Source organism: Capricornis sumatraensis, chromosome 19 (assembly GCF_032405125.1).
Source record: "Capricornis sumatraensis isolate serow.1 chromosome 19, serow.2, whole genome shotgun sequence".
In the NCBI taxonomy this organism is placed as follows: domain Eukaryota; kingdom Metazoa; phylum Chordata; class Mammalia; order Artiodactyla; family Bovidae; genus Capricornis; species Capricornis sumatraensis.
Window position 1 is genome coordinate 26,143,064 of NC_091087.1, and position 21,156 is coordinate 26,164,219.

At 52.0% G+C, this 21,156-nt stretch overlaps 1 protein-coding gene across 3 annotated transcripts; it reads right to left on the reverse strand.

Moving 5' to 3' along the window:
* Nucleotides 1–570: 570 nt before the first annotated feature.
* Nucleotides 571–15,666, reverse strand: MFGE8 (milk fat globule EGF and factor V/VIII domain containing). 3 transcript variants are annotated; one of them, XM_068991114.1, is made up of 9 exons: nucleotides 15,489–15,666; nucleotides 12,288–12,416; nucleotides 11,778–11,906; nucleotides 9,461–9,642; nucleotides 8,735–8,890; nucleotides 7,723–7,867; nucleotides 2,604–2,788; nucleotides 1,452–1,607; nucleotides 571–1,329 (listed from the first exon to the last, which is right to left on the reverse strand). In XM_068991114.1, the coding sequence occupies exons 1-9, from the start codon at nucleotides 15,559–15,561 to the stop codon at nucleotides 1,192–1,194; spliced, it is 1,293 nt and encodes a 430-aa protein (XP_068847215.1). In that variant the 5' UTR covers nucleotides 15,562–15,666; the 3' UTR covers nucleotides 571–1,191. The 3 variants fall into 3 exon arrangements, with proteins under 3 accessions (XP_068847215.1, XP_068847216.1, XP_068847217.1); XM_068991115.1 differs by lacking the exon at nucleotides 12,288–12,416; XM_068991116.1 differs by lacking the exons at nucleotides 11,778–11,906; nucleotides 12,288–12,416.
* Between the last annotated feature and the right edge of the window lie 5,490 nt (nucleotides 15,667–21,156).

Sequence of the window (21,156 nt, forward strand, 5' to 3'; positions counted from 1 at the left end):
CGCAGGCTCCCAGGGGCCCCTCACCTGGCAGCAACTAAGGCCCTGGGCTGCATGGCTTTGAAACAGGAGAACTATGGGGAAGAGTCCTGACCCCTCCAGTGGGACTCCAGCCCCTGCCCCCCAGCAGCCTCCTCCCTCTCTGCAGCCAGGTCAGGTGTCACAGAATGCTGGGGCTCAGCGAGGGCTGAGGGTGGGGGGTAGCAACCAGTCCAAGTCTAAGCCCATTGAGTGAGTGAAAGTCGCTCAGTGGTGTCCAACTCTTTGCGACCTCATGGACTATACAGTCCATGGAATTCTCCAGGCCAGAATACTGCAGTGGGTAGCCTTTCCCTTCTCCAGGGGATCTTCCCAACCCAGGGATCAAACCCAGCTCTCCCGCATTGCAGGCAGATTCTTTACTCGCTGAGCCACAAGGGAAGCCCAAGAATACTGGAGTGGGTAGCCTATCTCTTCTCCAGAGGATCTTCCCAACCCAGAAATCGAACCGGGGTCTCCTGCATTGTAGGCGGAAGCCCATTTCGACGGAGCAATGACGAACCACAGCGAGCGTTCAGGGGGTGATATAAATATATTTTGGAAGCTGCCTGTGTACTCTGGGGTAAAGAACCAGCACAGAGGGGCTCCCCGCCTTCTCCATGCTCATCCGCCTCCTCCACCGTCACTCCACAGACCCACCCCACCCCACCTTCTACCTCTTTCTAGGCTTCAGGATGACAGTGAGTCAAGAGGCGTCTGTGGGGGGGTGGGAGGGGATGAAGGGGACGTCTCGGGGGCCAGGAGTGCAGCGTCATGCCTCGGGCTGTTCTCTCCAGCCTGGGGCCTCAGGGCCTGTTTATTCCTCCAGGGCCCTGGGGGTGTGGGGTGTGGGAGCGGTGCAGGGAGGACACGGGGGCTGGACGTGGGGACCTTGAGAGGCACAGGTCACCCACGCTCTGTACTTTGCCCTTCCCTGTCCATCCCAGACCTACTCAGCTCCCACCGTGCCTAAGCAAATGGGATGGCTTGAGGACTGGGTGCCAGAGACCCCTGGGAGGGGGCAAGGGAAGAGGAGGGAGGGAGAGGTGACTGGGAGGGAGACACTGCCTGCCCCAGGTCAGCTACAATCAGGAGGGCAAGGCGGAGGAGGCAGCAGGTCCACAGAAAGGAGCATCTGCCCCAGGGCCCTTCCGGTCACTGCAGCCAGGCCTACCACTAACAGCCCAGCAGCTCCACGCGCAGGGTGATACGGTTGTGCCAGGCCACGGGCTGGATGCGCACGAAGCGAGCCTGGAACGGCATCTCAAATATGTTCTTCTTGTGGGAATTATTGTCCATGTTACCAGGGAAAATCTGGAGGAAGAGGAGGTGTCAGGATGCCCTCAGAGCCAGTCCTCCTCCCCCTCAGACCCCCAGATCTGACTCGCAGGGCACCCCTGGAGTGGGGAAGGCAGGACAGCTGGACACACACTCACCTTGCTTTCCGAGGTCCCCGGATCCTTGTACTCAGTCCAGGTCACACCATCATCACTGTAGGCCACCCTGTAGGCAGCCACATATTGAATGTGGCCAAAGTCTCGGGCACCCTGGGTGATGATGCCGGTCACTTGCTTCTGGGAGCCCAGGTCAATCTACAAGGGGGAAAAAAAAAAATCAAAAAGGCACACATACATGCTGAGGCATACATTTTATTTTTGGGAAAATTACTTCATTTGGCAGAGCCTCAGTTTCCCCATCAATCAAATGGGCATAAATAATCCCACCAACTTTGTCAAGCACTTCACTGCAACAAAGGTCAGATTTCAGAGCCTGGCCCCAGGCAACCCTTGTACAATGGCAACAGGGGCAGAGAGGCCACAGTCTATAGGGACATAAACTGCTCATGAGGCCCCTGCAGGCTGTCCAGGACCTGACAATGGTCCTGGGGGATTCCAAAGGCAGGCAGCTTCTCATGGAACCCAGTTCCCCAGGCTAATGTGCTCCTTGGGGCCTAGAGACATCACCACCCTCCTGCCCCCTAGTCCAACCTGGGGAGCCTGCCAGCTAACCAGGAGAAGACGGTACTCAGTAAGATCCAGGCTACAAAACCATCTCACTGCCAACCAGAAGGGGAGCCCCAGGCAAGTCCTCGCCCTACCAGGACCGGCTTCCTCAGAGATAAGAGAGGATGCTCTGGTTTTCCATGACTCTCCTGAGCTTCCCAATTGCAGTGAAATCCAAGGGCTGTCGCACAGTGTGCTCTCAGCGAGTTAGAGAGCATCCTCTGAGAGCAGGCACAGAAACCCCGACACAAACCTCCTCCATCCTGCCCTGCTGTCCCTGGACTCAGCCTTACCCTGTGGCAGCCAATGGAGGTGGCCCCACCTCCACACAAACACACACACTCAGCACCTGGGGCTGAGAACCTTGACAGGAGCAGCTCTGAGCTCCTCCACCACCCCCCGACCCTTGAGTGACAGAATCAGCAGAAAGGTGGCAACACAAGAGGAAGAAAAGAGCAAAGTCGAACACAAACAAGGCTCAAAGAAACTCCTTCTTGGCAAGCAGAAGCCAGGGTTGGTCCAGGGTCATAGATCCCACAGCCCCACCCAACCCCAACCCTGCATCCCCGGAGGAGCCTGACTCACCTGCAGCCACTCAGAGGCACTGTTGGTCTGGGCGGTCCAGGCGTTGAACTTGCCCCAATTATCCAGTCGTGCGTAGTAGGGAAACCAGCTAAAGGCACTCAGGCCCCAGGTTTTGTAGTAGCTGGAGGCTGTGATCTGCTTGTTGGGGATGGTATTATCCTTCAGGCCTAGGGGTTCAGTGCATCCTGCCAACAAGGAGGTGGGGGTGGGGGGCTGTCGCCCAGATCTGGGATCCACAGCCTCCCCTGGTGGGTGTGAGAGCAAGGCAGTGAAGGGAAAAGAACCCTGGCTTCTGACAAGCCTCTGGCATCCTCTTGAACACACAGAAGCTCCTTCAGGCTTCCCTGGTGGCTCAGTGGTAAAGAATCTGCCTGGCAATGCAGGAGACAAAGGTTCAGTCCCTGGTCCAGGAAGATTCCACATGCCATGGAGCAACTAAGCCCAAGCACCAAGACTACTGAGCCCTGGAGCCTGCAGGCCACAAGAGAAGCCACTGCAGCGAGAAGCCCGCGCGCCACAACTAGAGAGCAGCCCTCGGCTGCAGCAGCCAGAGAAAAGTCCACGCGGCAGTGAAGACTCAGAACAGCCGAAGAATATAGTTACACTTAAAAACCATGAAAAACAAAAGGACACTCTCCTTCCACCTTTTAGAGTCAGCTAACTGGTCTAAATATTTTTTTGCTGACAGCCCTACCCACACCTCAGCTCAGCACAGATCACCCACCACGCTTCTCCCTCCACACCAGGGCAGGGCCCTGATCCACCACTTCTCACCCTCCTTCAAAGCCTGACTCTTAGACCCCTCCTCCAAGAAGCCTGCCCTGACCACCTCACTGAGGTGGGACTCCTCTGGATTCACAGCACTTCCTGTCGTTCCTACAGTACAGCTGCAATTCATACTGCCAAGTCCTGGAGTACCTGATAGTAACCATCTCACTGACTCAGTGCTGACTTCAGTCATTTAATCCACCACACAAAAACCGGAATCAACAGGATATTAGCAACCCCATTCCACAGATGAGAAAACTGAGGCTAAGAGCCATTAAGCACTGTCCCCAAGTCTCTCTGACACACACACACACACACACACAGAGCTAATCACCATGCCACACTGCGACACTGTCTCCACCACTCCTGCACCCACTCAGAGCTGGGAAGGCCTGCCTGGTGATGACCCAGTGATGAATAAATAGAACTGCATTCCTGCTCTCCAGCAGGTGGAAGCTGAGAAGTCAGAACTCCTGAGGCTCGGGAACGACCATGGCTCCCTGCCCCACAGCACCCCCCAAAGGGTTTACACATTCACTACTCTGCTGCTGACGTGCCTGGGAAGATTGCCTGAGAAGCTGGCCTTGGGTTCACTCGGGCCTGCTCCAAACATTCAGGAATGTGCTGGGCTGTTCTGTACCCTCATCTGCACCCGCAGGAGGCCAGAACAGCTGGGGATGGGCAGGAGACAAACTCCCACGAGGGGACTTCCCTGGTGGTCCAGCGGCTAAAACTCCACACTCCCAGTGCCAGGAGGCCCAGGTTCGATCCTTGGCCAGGGAACTAGATCCTGTAATGCCAAAACTAAGAGTTCACATGCTGCAACTGAGACCTGGTGTAGCCAAATAAATAAATATCTTAAAAAAAAAAACTCCCAAGAGAATAATGGGTATGTCTCCTACATGTCAGAATCTTCACTGCACAACTGGCTGTCCCTTTGCAGAATCCGGGGTAAGACTTGCAAATCCATGGTGCCGTCTGGGAGCAGACGATAGCACACAGTGCTTTACATCACCGTCTCCCCAGATTCTGGTGACCTTGCCAGTAAAGACATTTGCCTTCAGACAGTGCCGATGCTGATCAATCATACCATCTCTTTGTGATGGTGGTGTGTCAGGTAACCTCCAGCCTCTCCCATAAAGACAGGCTGATGGGCTGGGAGCTGGCTCATCCCAAAGCTCCAGACCTGGAAGGCCACGGGGCTGGCACAAACCTGGAGCACTCTGGAGAGGAGCCAAGGCATCATTTGATCATGGTGCACCCTTCTGCAGCCCATTTGCTTCCAGCGCTACATTTCCCCATCATTATGGGCCCCCTCCCCAGAAGTCAGACAGCCTACCAGATAAAAGAGAACTGGGCAGGGCACCAAGCAGAACTCTCAGCTCCACCATGCCCTGTGTGACCCTGGGGAAGTCTCCTCCCCACTCTGGTCCTCAGACTCCCCACCTAGGTACCAGAGCAGTGTTTCTCGTAGATCAGTGGAAGTGAAATGAAGTGTTAGCCGCTCAGTCGTGTCTGACTTTTTGTGACCCCATGGACTATAGCCCACCAATCTCCTCTGTCCATGGGATTCTCCAGGCAAGAATATTGGAGTGAGCTGCATTCCCTTCTCCAGGGGATCTTCCCAATCCAGGGATCAAACCCAGGTCTCCTGCATTGCAGGCAGATTCTTCACCATCTGAACCAGAATACTGATGGTTTTTAGATCACTGGTTCGTGCGTGAGAGCTAAGTCACTTCAGTCATGTCTGACTCTGTGCGACCCCACGGACTGTAGTCCCTCCAGACTCCTCTGTCCATGGGATTCTCCAGGCAAGAATACTGGGTGGGTTGCCATGTCCTCCTCCAGGAGATCTTCCCAACCCAGGGATCGAACCCTTGTCTCATGTCTCCTGCATTGACAGGTGGGTTCTTTACCACTAGTGCCACCTGGGAAGCCCTTAGATCACTAGGGGACCCTGTTAATATAAGGATTCTGTCTCAGCAGGTCTAGGCTGGGGCTGGAAGTTTACAAGCTTCCAAGTGATGCTCATTCTGCCGGGCCATGGAGCTCACTTGGAGTGGAAGACACTCATCCACCCAATCCACTGGCTCCGCCACCCTGACCCAAGCCACCTTGTCTTCTACACATCTCCCCCTCACTCACAATGCCCCTCTGCCTCCATTCTCCCTACACAGCCTGAGGGATCCCTTCTAGACCCAACTCTAACCACAGCCTATCAGCACCCCCACAACAATGGTTGCCTCTTGTTCTCAGTACAAAGGCCTGAATCCTTAAAATGGTCCACACGGTCCCTGCCTGGTCCATCTCTGCCCATCACCCACCAAGCTATCCTGCATTTTCTAGGCTCCAGCTCCACTGGCCTCCCTTCTACCTTTCAACATGTCCCAAGGGCTTTGCACTCACCAACTCCTCACCTGAGATGCCCTTTCCAAGTTCTTCTCATGGCCTGATCTGCATTATTCAAGCTTCTACTCAAAGGCCATCCCAACAGAGCAGTCCCCATGCCATTCCCTCTCTTCACCCGAAGTCACCAGCGTCACATCTCCTGCTAATTTTTCCTTTATTATTCTTACTGCTATCTGACCCTTCTTTTATATTTGCTTCTTGTCTCACATCAAACTCTCTCATTAGAACCCAACAGCCTTACTCCCTAGAGCCAGACACTCAGAAGGAGCTTAATAAATACCTTAATAAATATCTACTGAGTTAAATAACTAATCAATCCACCAAGGAGACTGTGCCTGCTGGTAAAGAGGGATCTGGTACAGGGCATGCCCAGATCAAGTCCCACGCACGTGCACACATGTATACACACACACACACACACACACACACACACACCAATACTCTCACCAATACCCAAATGCCTACAAGGGAAAGGAGACTGGTCCAATCCTTAAGGAAAACAAACAAGTCAGCTTACCTCCTCCCCTTGCCAAACACACCCTCCCTCTCTTGGCCTTAGAAGGAGCCAGTTGTGACATGAGAGGCTCAGGTCAACAACTTTAAACAGGCAAGGGCTTCGGACTATGACAGCAAGTAGTGAGGGATGCCAGGGAGAGGAGCCCAGGATGTGGGTTCCCAGACCTGTTTCTGTCCTTTATCAATTGTTTAAATTTTCTTTCAGCAAAAGGGATAGTCTTTAACTCCCCAAAACAATTAGATTCAAAAGGCAGTGACTCTGGGAGCAAAAATAAACTGACTTTACTTCATGCTTTAAAAAAAGAATAACCCCAGACAGGCACTGAACTCAACTCTGAGTGGTTTTGGGTGGTAACTGAAATGCGATAACAGAGGGTCCACAGAGGGGAAGGAGGCACAAAGGGTAGGCCCTGGGTTAGGACAAGAAAGGCAGAGAGCCATCTGCTCCGCAAGCTCTGCCTAGAGAGCCCTGCAGTTCTGCCAGCGGCCAGCAGGTGGCACTGTGGCTGCAAAGAGAGAAAACTGTCTGGCCCTCAGGGAGAAAGCAAGGCTGGACTGAGCTGCGCAGACAATGCTCTCAGCCCAACCCCTGTACCCTGATCTCTCCGGAAGGTCCGGAAAGAGACAAGAAGCACGTCTCCAGCCCTATGACCCTCCATGTCCCGAAATGTTTCCCCTGAATGCAGATTATAGGTTTGGGAGGGAGAAACAGTGGATGAGTGGGTGTCAAAGCCCAGGGATTCAGACCAAGTTTTAATACCTACCAGCTGTGTGCCCTTAATAAACAATTTATCTGGGCCTCACTTTCCTCCTTCACTCATTCACTCATTAATCAGTATTTATTGAACACCTATGATCAGTGCACTGGGAATGCAGCAGTGAACACAACAAACACAAACTCCCTGCCCTCGTAGAACTGACATCTGCAAAACAGAACTAACGCTACATGTTCTAGAAGCTCAAGGAACCAATGAGAGTACCTGGAAATATTTTGAAAACTGAAGTGGTATCTCTTTTCCTCTTTGTTGTCATTTGCTATTTAATCGCTAAGTCATGTCTGACTCTTTGCAACCCCATGGACTATAGCCCACCAGACTTCTCTATCCACAGGATTTCCCAGGCAAGAATACTGGAGTAGGTTGCCATTTCCTCCTGCAGGGGATCTTCCCGCCCAGGGGTCGAACCCGGCTCTCCTGCATTGCAGGCGGATTTTTTATCACTGAGCCGCAGAAGTCCTTTTTTCCTCTTACCAACCAGCTTCTAGAACACGTAGCAACTGGGCAGGACTGCTTAAGGCCGGGTGATCCTTCTGTGTGAGCCCAGGTTCCTGGGCTTTGCTGCCTGCCTACCCAACTCCTCACCCTGGCTGAGAAAAGAGGGGACAGGAACAGCCATCTTCAAGGACGGCAGAGCCACTGGCACTCACCATCCAACTCACAGCCAAGGAGCTCAAAGCGGAGGGTGCAGCCCCGGTGGCAGATGATGGGCACCAGTCTCACATATTGCGCCTCCAAGGGGCTATCAAACAGGTTGATCTTCAGGCCGCTGTTGTTCATATTACCCACAAATATCTAGGAGGGAAGAGGCAGATTGGAGGAGTGGGTCAGTGCGGGCAGTCCCGCTTCCTGGGGTGGTCTCTCCCCGGCTTCCACTTTGGGCCTGGAGACAGAGGTGTGCGTAGCAGAGCTGGCAGGAGCTCCCCATTCCTCTAGACAGCCCACAGCCCTCAACAGATTCCCCTTTCCATACCTTCTTTGGTCACCACAGGGCGTAGGTGTAAATCCTCATCTTTCACTCAGGACCACCTATGATCTACAGGGTGCCTCTGTGCAAATTAGGAAAAGGTACTCCTTTCTCAAAAGACTTTGTAACAACGATTTTCCCACAGACAGAAGTACACATGAGGTCTACATGGTGAATGATGTTAAGTAGTAGCCCTTGAGCTGTGCATAGCCCGTACAGCTGTACATGGTGTCCCTGAAGGCTGTAAATGCATCCCATCTGCACCACTACAGCCACCCTCAACAAGTCATTGAAACTTCTTGAGTCTCACTATTCTTATCTAGGGCTTCCCTGGTGGCTCAGTGGTAAAGAATCCACCTGCCAATGCAGGAGACGTGGGTTTGGTCCCTGAGTTGGGAAGATCCCTTGGAGGAGGAAATGGCTACCCACTCCAATATTCTGGTCTGGGAAATCCCATAAACAGAGGAGCCCAGCAGGCTACAGTCCGTGGGGCCACAAGAGTCAGACATGACTGAGCAACTAAAAACAAAGACACAATCTGGGCTTCCCAATTTCTGCAAGCCAAGATACACCTGAAAACCCACCTTATGGTTCATCATCCCGGGTACCCTCACCTCCTTGGGAGCCCTCAAACAGCACTGACCCCCAGGGGTTGCTGACCACAGCCCTTCTTCAGGGTTCCCAATAAACCTCACCTTATCTCCTAACCGCCCTGCAGCCTGGATGAACTGGAACTGGCGCCCGTCGTTGCTGTAGGCCACTTTAAAAGTCTTCAGGTACTCAGCACTCCCTGCGCGGCTGGCCCCCTGGGTCACCACACCTGTCACCCACATCTTCCGCAGCAGGTTCACCTGGACCAGGGCAGGCAGAACAGAACCCCTATCTCCCGGGTTCTTTCTACCCCTATCACTCCCCCAATCAGGACAAAGAAGCAGGGGCTTTCTCATCTGGCCCTCTCCAGGCTCTGGACCCAGGGCTCAGGACACAGGGACAAGATTACAGGGACTTCCCTGGTGGTCCAGGGGTTAAGAATCTGCCGTCCAGTGCAGGGGGGCGTGGGCTCCAACCCTGCTCTGGTCGGAGAACTAGATCCCACATGCCTTACAGCCAAAAAAACTAAAACATAAAACAAAAGCAATATTGTAACAAATTCAATAAAGGCTTTTTTTTAAAAAAAGGACAAGCTTCTAGAGGCTGCAAACAGGGCAAACCCCCCTCTAACAGCCTCGTATTCACTCCCTTCATCCCACCCACCCACTCCAGGCTCCCAGAGCAGCCCTCCACTTAAAAGATACTTCACCCATGGGAACCGGCTCCCTTGCTACCTGGACCCGTTCTAAACCCTCCCATGGCGTCCCCCCCAACATAGGCACCCACATTCTCCCATCACATCACCCACCCCTAGGCCACCCCTTCCATACCTGGATCCAGGGGTTTTTGTCATAGTTGCCGGATGTCCACGCGTTGACGATGCCCGTCTGGTACAGGCGGGCCAGCTCCGGGGCCCAGCGCTGCAAACCCATGAAGCCCAAGTGCATGGACGAGGCAGAGATCTGGGAGTCGGCAACGGCGCCCGTCTGCATGCCCAGCGGCGAGGTGCAGGCTGAGGGGGGAAGGGCAGTCAGAGGGCCACCCACGCAGGTGCTGCCCAGAAGACACGAGAACAAGACAGTTGTGGCCTCTGCCGAGGACCCAGAGCAGAGACCGTGAAGGGACGATGAGGGCCGAGGAGGAGGTGTAGAAACAAAGTGCACAGGGAGGAAGAGAGAGAGGGGCCGGGCAGAGTTGTGAGGGGGTTTGGGACACTGGGCTGCTAGAAGGTTCCAGGCGAGGCCCACAGGTCACGACTGGCAGCTGGAGTCCCCCACCAGGCTGCAGGAGGTGGTTTCTTTTTTACAGGACATCAAGCAGCAATTATTCTAACACAGGGGGTGGGCTAGTGAGCAGATACCAGTATGACCTCCTGTCTTCCTCCATGTCCCGCCCCATCCAGCCCAGCCCCCTGGTCCCCCAAGAGGATGGCTTTGGAAGAAGGGCCCCTCAGACGGCAGCGAACAGTCCTTACACTGCACATAAAGCACATGTGCCTGGACTTTTCTAGAATCTCACTGGCAGGAGTTTTCTGAATGGAGTGTGAGAGCCATTGTTTTCTCTGGTACCCTTTGTGCCTTCTCACTATTTGTCCTGACCAGCCATCTGGGACAAACCGTCCCCCCGGCCAAAGCCCATCACCTTCACCAGCAATGTGGTCTTCGGGGGCCAAGCCTGCAAGCCTGGACCTTAGGTGCCAAGCAGAGAACCCAGGAGGGCTCCACTTGTATTCCAAAGCCCCAGGCTCATGCCAAGCTTGGTCTATGACCCTCTCACAGGGAGAGAGAGGCACAAGTGAGGCCACTGGCTGAACAGAGATCCAAACCCAGATCTGCTCTGTCCTCAGTCCTCATGTCCACACCCAGCAGGCCCCAAACATGCCTGCGGGGTCCTTAAGAGCTCCAAAGACACACACCAAGTTAACAAGGAGGGGCAGCAAAGGTCCCCGTGGGGGGGTTCCTCACCCTTTGTGGTCGTGGCCACATCCAGCCTGGGACAGACCCCAAGCCGAGAAGCAGAAGGAGGCGAGATGAGTAATTCGCACTCAGGCACACCCAGGGTTACCTGAGCTCCAGCATGGTAATTAGTGGGCCCACCTGGCTCCACCCAGGGCTCCCAGCGGCCTTGGGGAACACCCGCCCCTCCCCCCCACAACATTCCTCTACCCAGTGTCTCAGACATGCTGGTCTTAGCCCTGGGCACAGGGCACAGGCCCTCCGGGCCTGTCTCCTCTGAGCTGCAGAGTGAGCAGACACTTACCTGGTCTCCCCCGGAGCTGGCTCCCACCCGGCTGGCCCAGCCCTTTCTTCTTCCCCTGGAAACCGTCCACGGATCTGCCCAGAGCAGGACACTGCCCCCTGCCCACCCGCTCAGGGACAGACCCCCTGGACTGCAGAAATCAGGCACCACCACCCTCACCCGATCCAGCCCTGGGCCTGGATTCACCCACCCGATGGCAGGTGAGGAAGAGCCCTGGTTTGTGGGAGGAATCTCAGCTAGGCCAGGAGTGAGGACAGCATGGACAGACGCTGCTGGCAAGGTTTGCTGGGCACCCGCCAGGGCCAATCTGTGGCTGGGTGGATAACCAAGCGAGCCAGGCTGGTCAGCCCCTCTGCACACGCCGGGCCTCTGACCGCTTGACCGTGAGCGGACGGCTCAGTCTGCCCAGACCTCTCCCTCCTCTTTGAGCTCTGCAAGGAGGCCAGAGGTCACACTTGGGCCAGCACTGTCAGACCCTGAGGATCAAACTATATTAACTGACTCCCTGGGCCCCAAAAGATTAAGAATGTGTTGGTTTTCCCTTCTCGGTAGAAAAATCCCAGGATTTAACTCTAAGGCTGTATGTCTCGTTCATAGTGACAGAAAATAACACTCCCACGACCTCTGGGGTCACCACCACCCCTCACTCCCCTGCAGGGACATCAGGCCTGACCAGCAGTCCCAGGAGAGAGAACCAGGCAGGAAGAAGCCTGGGGAAGGGCAACAGAGTCCCTCCCTGCCTCCCCAATCCACAGTAACTGAGTTCTGCCCCGTTCCGAATCCTCCCGAAGGAGATCCTAACGCAGGAGGAATGCTGGCATGTGGCCTGAGATGCCAGGTCTGTGGTACAGGGTCTGCCCCTCGGAGCAGGCACCGCTGGATACTCACTGCTCTCACAGTGGGCGCCCACGTATCCAAGAGGGCACTTGCAGACGTAATGGGTGAAGACATCCCCTCGGAGGGAGTAGGTTACCTGGCACTCAGCATCATTGTGGCAGGGGTTTGGGAAACAGGGACCTGGGGAGGAAGCAGGTGAGATGGGCAGGTGATCAAGAAGGAGCTGGAGATAGGCGACAACAGACAGGCCAAGCCCCAAAGGACCCTCCACCCAAATTCGGCCTGCTGCCTGCCCGTGCCCACCAGCTCCTCCCTCCCCCTCTCAGTCTGCCCGAGGGGGCCTGGGCCATCCTGGAGCCAAGAAGGGTCACGTGGAGATGAGTCAGCCCAAGTGAAGGAAGCACCCAGCTTTCCAAGTGGCCTGGACGCTTCCAGGAAAAGGCCAGCGGACAATAGGAGGGGTGCTGGGGACCACTGCCCACAGTGGGACAAGCTAGGCCAGCAGCCAGGGCTGCAGCTGGGAGCTGGTGGGGAGCAGCAGGCATGGCCCAGGACAGGTACCATGTTCCGTCTCGTTGCATAGGAGGCCCATGAAGCCTTCGGGGCAAAGGCAGTAGAAGGGGGGGTTTTTCTCCTCGTTCCACAAGCAGGTCCCACCATGCAGGCACTGGCTGGAGTCACAGAAGTCACCTGCAATGACAGTTCTGGGTTAGGAACAAGTCATTCATTGAGTAAATATTTGGGGCGGGGGGAGCAGCGGTGGTCAACTACCAGGTATATATTCTGGGCCCCTAAGACAGATGCAGTCTGGGTCTCAAGAAGCCAAAAGAGGGACGTCCCTCGTGGTCCATTGGCTGAGACTCCGCACTTCCAATGCAGGGGGCCTGGGTTCGATCCCTGGTCAGGCAACTAGATCCCACATGCCTCAACTAAGTCTGCATGCTGCAATTAAGATTGAAGATCCCACATGCCACAACTAAGACTGCTGCTAAGTCGCTTCAGTCGTGTCAGACAGTCTTTGCGACCCCACAGACGGCAGCCCACCAGGCTCTGCCATCCCTGGGATTCTCCAGGCAAGAACACTGGAGTGGGTTGCCATTTACTTCTCCAACTAAGACTGGGTAGAGCCAAATGAGCAAATACCTATTTAAAAAAAAATAAAAAAGAAGTCAGAGGAAAGAGGTGGTGACCTACAAGTCACCAGGTAATGAGGCACTATGAGCTCTGAAGGAGCCTGTGTGAGGGGCCAAGGGAGGATGGTTTCTGCCAGAAAGCTGGAAGGTTCAGAGGTGGGGACATTTGAGCTGGCTATAAGTCACAGTGGGAAGGTGCCAGGCAGGGGAATGAGGAAAGAACTTTCCAAAAAGAAGCAGAAGCCCAGAACACATGGTATACTGCAGATCAGGAAGAAAGACATCACTGAAAAGGGAGGTTGAGGCGGGGGGCACCTTACGAAGGACAAGTGGAGACTCTTCATCCTGCAGAACAAGAGTTCTTAACCCTCCTTCAGCATCCCCACCACTGGCCGCCAGGAAAAACTCAGGTTCGCAAGCATGAGGTAGGAGTGGGGAAGCCATTTCCTAGCTGGTGAGGGAGAATGTCAAGGCCATGTGCTGAGACATGGATGGGCTGCCAGGGTGGAGAAGTGGCTCAGAAATACACAAAGATCCCTCTGGCTCTGCGTGGAAATGTGACTGAGCAGGTGAGAGAGGAGACCAGGAAAGCATCAAGGATGCCGCCACAGGCCTCCTGGTAAAAGACGAAGTCAGGCTGAGAGGTAAGCAGGAAGGTGGATTTGAGAAACAATGGACAACAACGAGAGGTAGGAAGAGGGCTGGAGAGGACTTCACAGCTTCTATCTGGGGGCCCAGGTGACAAGTGTTAGCCTGTCCCCAGTGCTTTGACTCGGGTGCACTTCAGCCCATTAGGTCAGCCAGACCTTCAGAACATCTTCTAGTTGATCTTTGCATCCCAGAAGGGCTGCCCCAGACCCCACACCCCTACGCATTACTTGGGGTGAGACATGAGAAACCTTTTTTCCTCCCTGCAGAGTCACGCCATCCCAGGCTGGAGGGCCCCTCTGAAATCCCAAAGCCCTGGAGAGCTGGGTGGGGGCTCCAGGGAAGGGAACACCGTTAATGAGCAGTGGGGGCCTCAGGAGCTTAAGGCGGCTCCCAATGAGCCATTAGTCATTGGCTTTAAATAGCAGGTTAATCCCCTCCCTGACCTGACAGGCAGCAGGCAGAGACTTGAGAATGGCCAGAGCTTTGGGCTCCTCCTGGCAAAATCCGACTCCCCTCTGTCCCCCTCCCAAGGGCCCTCATCCTGCAGAGCTCCAGGGCAAAGCAGGGGAGAGTGGAAAGAGAAAGGGGAAGGTGTTCCCTACCTGACAGGCGCCTGACACGCATCGCAGCTGTGGGGCTTCCCCCTTCCTGCTTAAGCTGGGTCTCCAAAACCACCTTTGGGATTTCAGGGTCCTGCCTTCTCTGGGAGATCTCCCCAGGGACATTTTGCCAGGGCCCAGGCTGTGGGGCCAGGGGAGGCGAGGCAAGGGGACGTTTAAGACCCAGCCATCTCTCTGTGTCTCCAAGAGACTTCAAGTGGCTCCCACTCCAGTTGGGGGGGGGGGGGCGCGGTGGTCAGATCGGCACCGGATGGCAGAGCAGGGGCTCAGCCATGACTCTCCCACCCCAATGAATTTGATCAATCCTATTTCTAGGAAGGAAGGATGGAGGTGGTGCCTGAAGTCTTTGCCATATCCCGCTCACCTCATGGGCACCCTTTCCTCTGCCCGCGGTGTAGGGCATCGCCCATCCCCATCACCAGCCTGCTGGAGGCCCAGCTCTCAGCAGGATGCGTCCTAGGCAGGGGAGGAGGGCCAAGAAAGATAAAGCGGCAGGCCAAGGCCATAGGGAGAGAGGGGAGTCAGGAGCCGCCATCTCCGGTCGAGCCCTTTTCCGAATCCCTCCCTAAGCTCCTCTCCCCATCCTGGGTTCCCCCCACCCCCCACCCAGCCCCAAGCCTATCCACTCCTCTGGCTCCCTAGCCAGTCCCTCGCTTATCTGACCAAATATCTATTTTTAAACGGAGGATAAAATCCCAATGAACAGACCAGCCGCCGGCATGGCCTGGGAGGGAGTTTCCACGTAAAGTTGGCTGGAAAAGATTTATCAATGCAAGAGTCCTAGAAACTTCCTGGTGGAAGGAGCGCAAGAGCACTATGTTAGTCGCTCACTCGTGTCCGACTCTTTGAGACCCCATGGACTGTAACCCGCCAGGATCCTCTGTCCATGGGATTCTCCGGGCAAGAGTACTGGACTGGGTTGCCATTTCCTCTTCCAGGGGATCTTCCCTACCCAGAGATTGAACCTGGGTCTCCCGCATTGCGGACAGATTCTTTCCCGTCTGAGCTACGAGGGACGTGGCCTCATTTTACAGATGGGAAAACAGAGGCCCGACACAGCGGATTCCTTTGTTCTGTGTAAGCCACTTTTCCTGGGGGAGGCTGGGCTGTCACCCAGTGTCCCGAGCCCCCGCCCAACGCTCACGCCTCTAGCACCGACCAAACCCCACCCCCAGCTGGAGAGGCCGAGAGCATCCCCGCCGCCCGCCCGGGAGCAGCCGGAGAGGTAGCCCCTTGGCTCAGCCCCGGGTCTTGGACCAAGTTTGTAAACAGCGGAGGCAGAGGGAGGGCGCGGCGGCGAACTTCCGAGCGGCGCGGAGAGGAGGGGCGAGGGCGCGAGGGCGGCGCGATCAACTCACCGGAGAAGGCGAAGAGTCCGGAGGCGCAGAAGAGCGCGCCGCACAGCGCGGCCAGCAGACGGGGACACGGCATGGTGGGGGGACGCGGGCGCGGGACCCGGCGCTGGGGCGGTTCAGACCCGAGCGCTCGCACTCCTTCTCCTGGACGGGAATAAATCAGGCAGCGCTGCACCTCCCACCGGGCCACGTGCTCCGCCCAGGCCCGCCAGAGGCGGACTCGGGGCGGGGCTCCGCGGACTGGGGAGGGGCTGGGAGGAACCGGGAGTCAGCGGCCGCCCGCTTCAGTCCGAGCCACGCCCTGTATCCCGCAGGGTGCGAGTGACCAGGCATTGAGTTCCGAGTCGTCTGAGCAGTAAAGGGCTCAGAAGGAGTTGTCTATTCTTTGCTTTTTGGCTTTGCTTTGGTTTTTGTTTTTACTTTTTAGGCTTAAGAAAAGATGCTAAACCTTATTCATTGTAAGAAAAACCCAGATTACAAGTATGGGTACCATTTGCATTAGATTGGCAAGCATCAAATTAGTAGCGCACTGTGAGTGCGAGGCTCCCGGAAACAGGCTCAAGCATGCATTGTTGGAGAGACTGTAAATTGGTTCAACTTACCCAGAGAGCTGTGTGGTAATATCTATCAGCATGACAAAGGCTGAGAGACCGGAAGACCTAGCAATTCCCCATAAAGGAATTCATTCTGCCGAAACTCTCACGCATAAAATGACTTGTATACAAAGATAGCATAGCATATCATAGCATCATCCTTTGAAATGGTCAGAGACTTTTAAAAAAAAAAAGAAGAAGAATCAGCATATTTTTCTGTAAAGGGCCAGGCAGAAAATACTTCAGGATTTTCATGCTATAAAGTTTGTGAGGCAACTGTTCACCTCTGCCCTTCCTTGTAGCAGGAAAACACCTCAGTGTTCCAGGAAATGAAATGAACATGGTGGTTGTTTAAGGGGGCAGAAACTGAAGTGTCGGGGTCAAAACAGACTTGCTTGTCATGGTTGAATTTTTCCTAAATAATTATTTTTTTATCATGTGCAGGTATTGCTTATTTACATGGGTAAAAATTTTTTAATAATAGTGTTCTCATCCGACTAGCCACAAAAAAAAAAAAGAGAGAGAGCAGCAGGATATCTCCCCTACCAGCTATGTTGATACCTAGGTTCAGACTAGAGTCAAACTTAACTACTGGCAGGAGACCCTTCTTAAAACTACTCAGAAAGAAAAACGATACACATGCATGATCTACTCGGTAGCCACAGAAAAAGCATTTGGTAAAAATTCAGTACCCTTCATGATTTTGTTGTTGCGTAGTCACTAAGTTGTGTCGGGCTCTTTTGCAAGGTATGGAATGTAGCCCTCCAGGCTTCTCTGTCCATGGAATGGGTTGCTATTTCTCCAGGGGGTCCTCCCAACTCAGGGATCAAACCCAAGTCTCCTGCATTGGCAGGGGGATTCTTTACCACTGAGCCACTAGGGAACAATTCAAAAATGGATTAATAATTAAGAAAAAAATTTCATTCACAGTAGCATCAAAAAGAATAAAATACTTACAAATAAATTTAACAGAAGAAGTAGAAGACTTGTATACTGAACACTAACAGACATTGAAAGAAATGAAAGAAGACTTAAATAAATGGAAACATTTTTGTTCATGAGTTGGGAGACATATTGTTAAAATTTGTTAAGATAGCGATACTCTCCAAACTGATTGACAAGTTGAACACAACTCCTATCAAAATTCCAACTGTCTTTATTTGCAGAAATTGACAAGCTGATACTAGAATTCAGGTAGAAACAGAAGGGACCTAGAATGATCAAAGCAATCTTAGTAGGGGAAAAACAAAGTTGTAAGACTCATACTTCACAATTTTAAAACCTGCTCCAACATAACTGTAATCAAGACTGTGTGGGAACTTTTCTGGTGGTCCAGTGGCTAAGACTCCACACTCCCAACAGGGGAGGCGAGGTGGGGGCTTCTCAGGGAACTGGATCCCAAAAGCTGCAACTAAGAGCCCACATGCCTCAACTAATATCTGGAACTGCCAAATATATATTTTTTTAATTTAAAAAAGAAAACACCATGTGGTACTGGCATAAGGAAAGATACATAGATCAATGGAATAGAACTGAGAGTCCAGAAATAAAGTCATACATCTATGGTCAATTGATTTTCAATGAGTGGCAAGATAATTCAATAGAAAAAGAATAGTCTGGGAATATCCCTGGTGGTCCAGTTGTTAGGACTCAGCACTTTCACTACCATAGGCCTGGGTTTGATCCCTGGTCACGAGACTGGAATCCCACAAGACATGTGGTACAGCTCAAAAAAGAGTAGTCTTTTCACCAAATTGTGCCAGAACAACTGCTGCTGCTGCTGCTAAGTCGCTTCAGTCGTGTCCGACTCTGTGCAACCCCATAGACGGCAGCCCATCAGGCTCCACCGTCCCTGGGGTTCTCCAGGCAAGAATACTGGAGTGGGTTGCCATTTCCTTCTCCAATGCATGAAAGTGAAAAGTGAAAGTGAAGTCGATCAGTCCTGTCCGACTCTTCACAACCCCATGGACTGCAGCAGCCTACCAGGCTCCTCTGTCCATGGAATTTTCCAGGCAAGAGTGCTGGAGCGGGGTGCTATTGCCCTCTCCGGCTGGAACAACTGGATAGACATAAAAGAATAAAGTTGAACTCCCATGTACTTTATACAAAAGACTAACTCAAAAGAGATCAAAGAACTAAGTGTAAGAGTTAAAACTATAAAACTTGTAGAACAAAACAGGCACAAGTCTTTATGACCTTGGATCAGGCAGTGGATTTTTAGACATGACACCTAAAACAGAAGCAACTAAAGGAAAAAATAGATCCACTGGACTGCATCAACATTTGAAAACTTTTATACTTCAAAAGACACTTTCAAAAAGGTCTTTTCAACTCACAGAATCAGAAGAAATAAACACAAGTCATTTGTAAGGATCTAATATCATGCAGATGACACCACCCTTATGGCAGAAAGTGAAGAGGAACTAAAAACCCTCTTGATGAAAGTAAAAGAGGAGAGTGAAAAAGTTGGCTTAAAGCTCAACATTCAGAAAATGAAAATCATGGCATCTGGTCCCATCACTTCATGGGAAATAGATAGGGAAACAGTGGAAACAGTGTCAGACTTTATTTTTTTGGGCTCCAAAATCACTGTAGATGGTGATTGCAGCCATGAAATTGAAAGACGCTTACTCCTTGGAAGAAAAGTTATGACCAACCCAGATAGCATATTCAAAAGCAGAGACATTACTTTGCCGACTAAGGTCCATCTGGTCAAGGCTATGGTTTTTCCAGTGGTCATGTATGGATGTGAGAGTTGGACTGTGAAGAAGGCTGAGCGCCAAAGAATTGATGCTTCTGAAGTGTGGTGTTGGAGAAGACTCTCGAGAGTCCCTTGGACTGCAAGGTGATCCAACCAGTCCATTCTAAAGGAGATCAGCCCTGGGATTTCTTTGGAAGGAATGATGCTAAAGCTGAAACTCCAGTACTTTAGCCATCTCATGTGAAGAGTTGACTCATTGGAAAAGACTTTGATGCTGGGAGGGATTGGGGGCAGGAGGAGAAGGGGACGACAGAGGATGAGATGGCTGGATGGCATCACGGACTCGATGGGCATGAGCCTGAGTGAACTCCGGGAGTTGGTGATGGATAGGGAGGCCTGGCGTGCTGCGATTCATGGGGTCGCAAAGAGTCGGACATGACTGAGCAACTGAACTGAGCTGAACTGAATATCATGAATATATAAATAATTCAGAATTCAACAACAGAAGGACAAATCAATTTTTAAATGGGAAAAGAATTTGAATGGATATTTCTCCAAAGAAGATAAACAAATGGAAGAAATACATGAAAAGATGCTTTAAGTCATCAGAAAAACGGAAATCAAAATCAAAACCACGTGAGGGACTTCCCTGGTGGGTCCAGTGGCTAAGACTCCTCACTGTCAATGCAGGGGCCTGGGTTTGATCCCTGGTCAGGGAACTAGATCTCACCTGCTGCTTCAGAGATCCCATGTACTGCAACTAAGACCCAGTGCAGCTAAATAAGTAAACAATTATTGAAAAAAAAAAAAAAAAACATATGAGATACCACTTCACATACCCACTACGATGGCTATAATCAAAAAGTCAGATGATAATAAATGCTAGTGAGGATATAGAGAGATTGGAACCCTCACATATTATTGATGGGCTCATCAGATGGTACCGCCACAGTTTGGCAGTTTCCCAAAAAGTTTAACATAGAGTTATCATAGAACCCAGCAATTCTACTCCTAGGCACATATCCAAAAGAACTGAAAACAAGTTCATACAAAAACTTACGCATGAATGTTCCTGACTCATTATCAACAGCTCACAGTTGAAAACAATTCAAATGTCCATCAACTGATGAATAGATAAACCAACTGGTATATCCACTCAATGAACCATTATTCAGCCATAAAAATGAATGAAGTACTGACCATTGCTGCAACATGGATGAACCTTGGAAACATTATGCTAACTGAAAGGCAGTTCACGGGTACAAGGTTTCTTCTAGGGGTGATGAAGATGTTCTGAAATTAGCAGTCAGTAATGGTTGTACAACTTAGAGAGTATACTAAAACCACTGTACATTTTTAAAGGGTGAATTTTATGTTCTCTGAATTATATCTCAATAAAAAGGAAATACAGCTCTTCAGAAATCCCACCTAAGGGAATCCCCTAGTGGTCCCCTAGTGTAGGACTCAGTGCTTACACTGTGAGGGCCTGAGTTCAATTCCTGATCAGGAAACTAAAATCCCACAAGCTTTACAGCACAGCCAAAAAATAAAAGAAAAATGAAATCCCACCTCAGATAGCAGATAGAGAGGGCTGTGAGTTCAGCATCCTTGCTGGTAAATGCCACAAACTCCAGCAGAACTGAAGCTCCTGATCACCCTCACTGACTTTCTGCCACCCACCTGGTACAAATACAGAGTTACCAACTTAAGTTACATTTCATCATTGAGTCATTCAACAAGCTGTTATATTGAGTACCAACTGTGGTCAGCATTCAAGCTGGAAATGGTGGCTGCACACTGCCATCAACTCGGAAGATTTAAAAAAATACAGGTGACCAGGCCGCATTTCCACATAATTATATTAGAATCCCTGGGGTGGAGCCTGGGAATAAGTATTCTTAAAGTTCCCCCAGTTAAAGCTAATGCAGAATGAGAATGGGAACCACTGGCTCCACTCACTGAGGAGAGAGACAGAAGACCTGGGTCTTGGGATCTGGAGCTGACAGAGGATTTAACGAGTGAGAGAGGGCTAGAGAGGAAGGGGGTTTTCTTTTATGATCTGCCCCTTTTGGAGTTCAGTGGGATGGTGTCTCCTTGGCCTGAACACTTTCTTACCCAGTACTAGACAGTTTCAGGTCTTAGTACTACAGAGACAGCACAACAATATGACATGATTTGAATAAAGGAGGACAAGTTTAGATCGGGTGACCCAGAAAAACCTCTTTAAAAAGGTGACTTTCACACGGATCCTGAATAAGAAGCCAGCTTTACAAGGATCTGACGAAGCAAAAGCTCTGAGAAAGGGACAGAACAGAGAGCTCAGAAATTAACCCCAATATATACACCAATTTGATAAACTGAATTTTGAAGGTGCCAG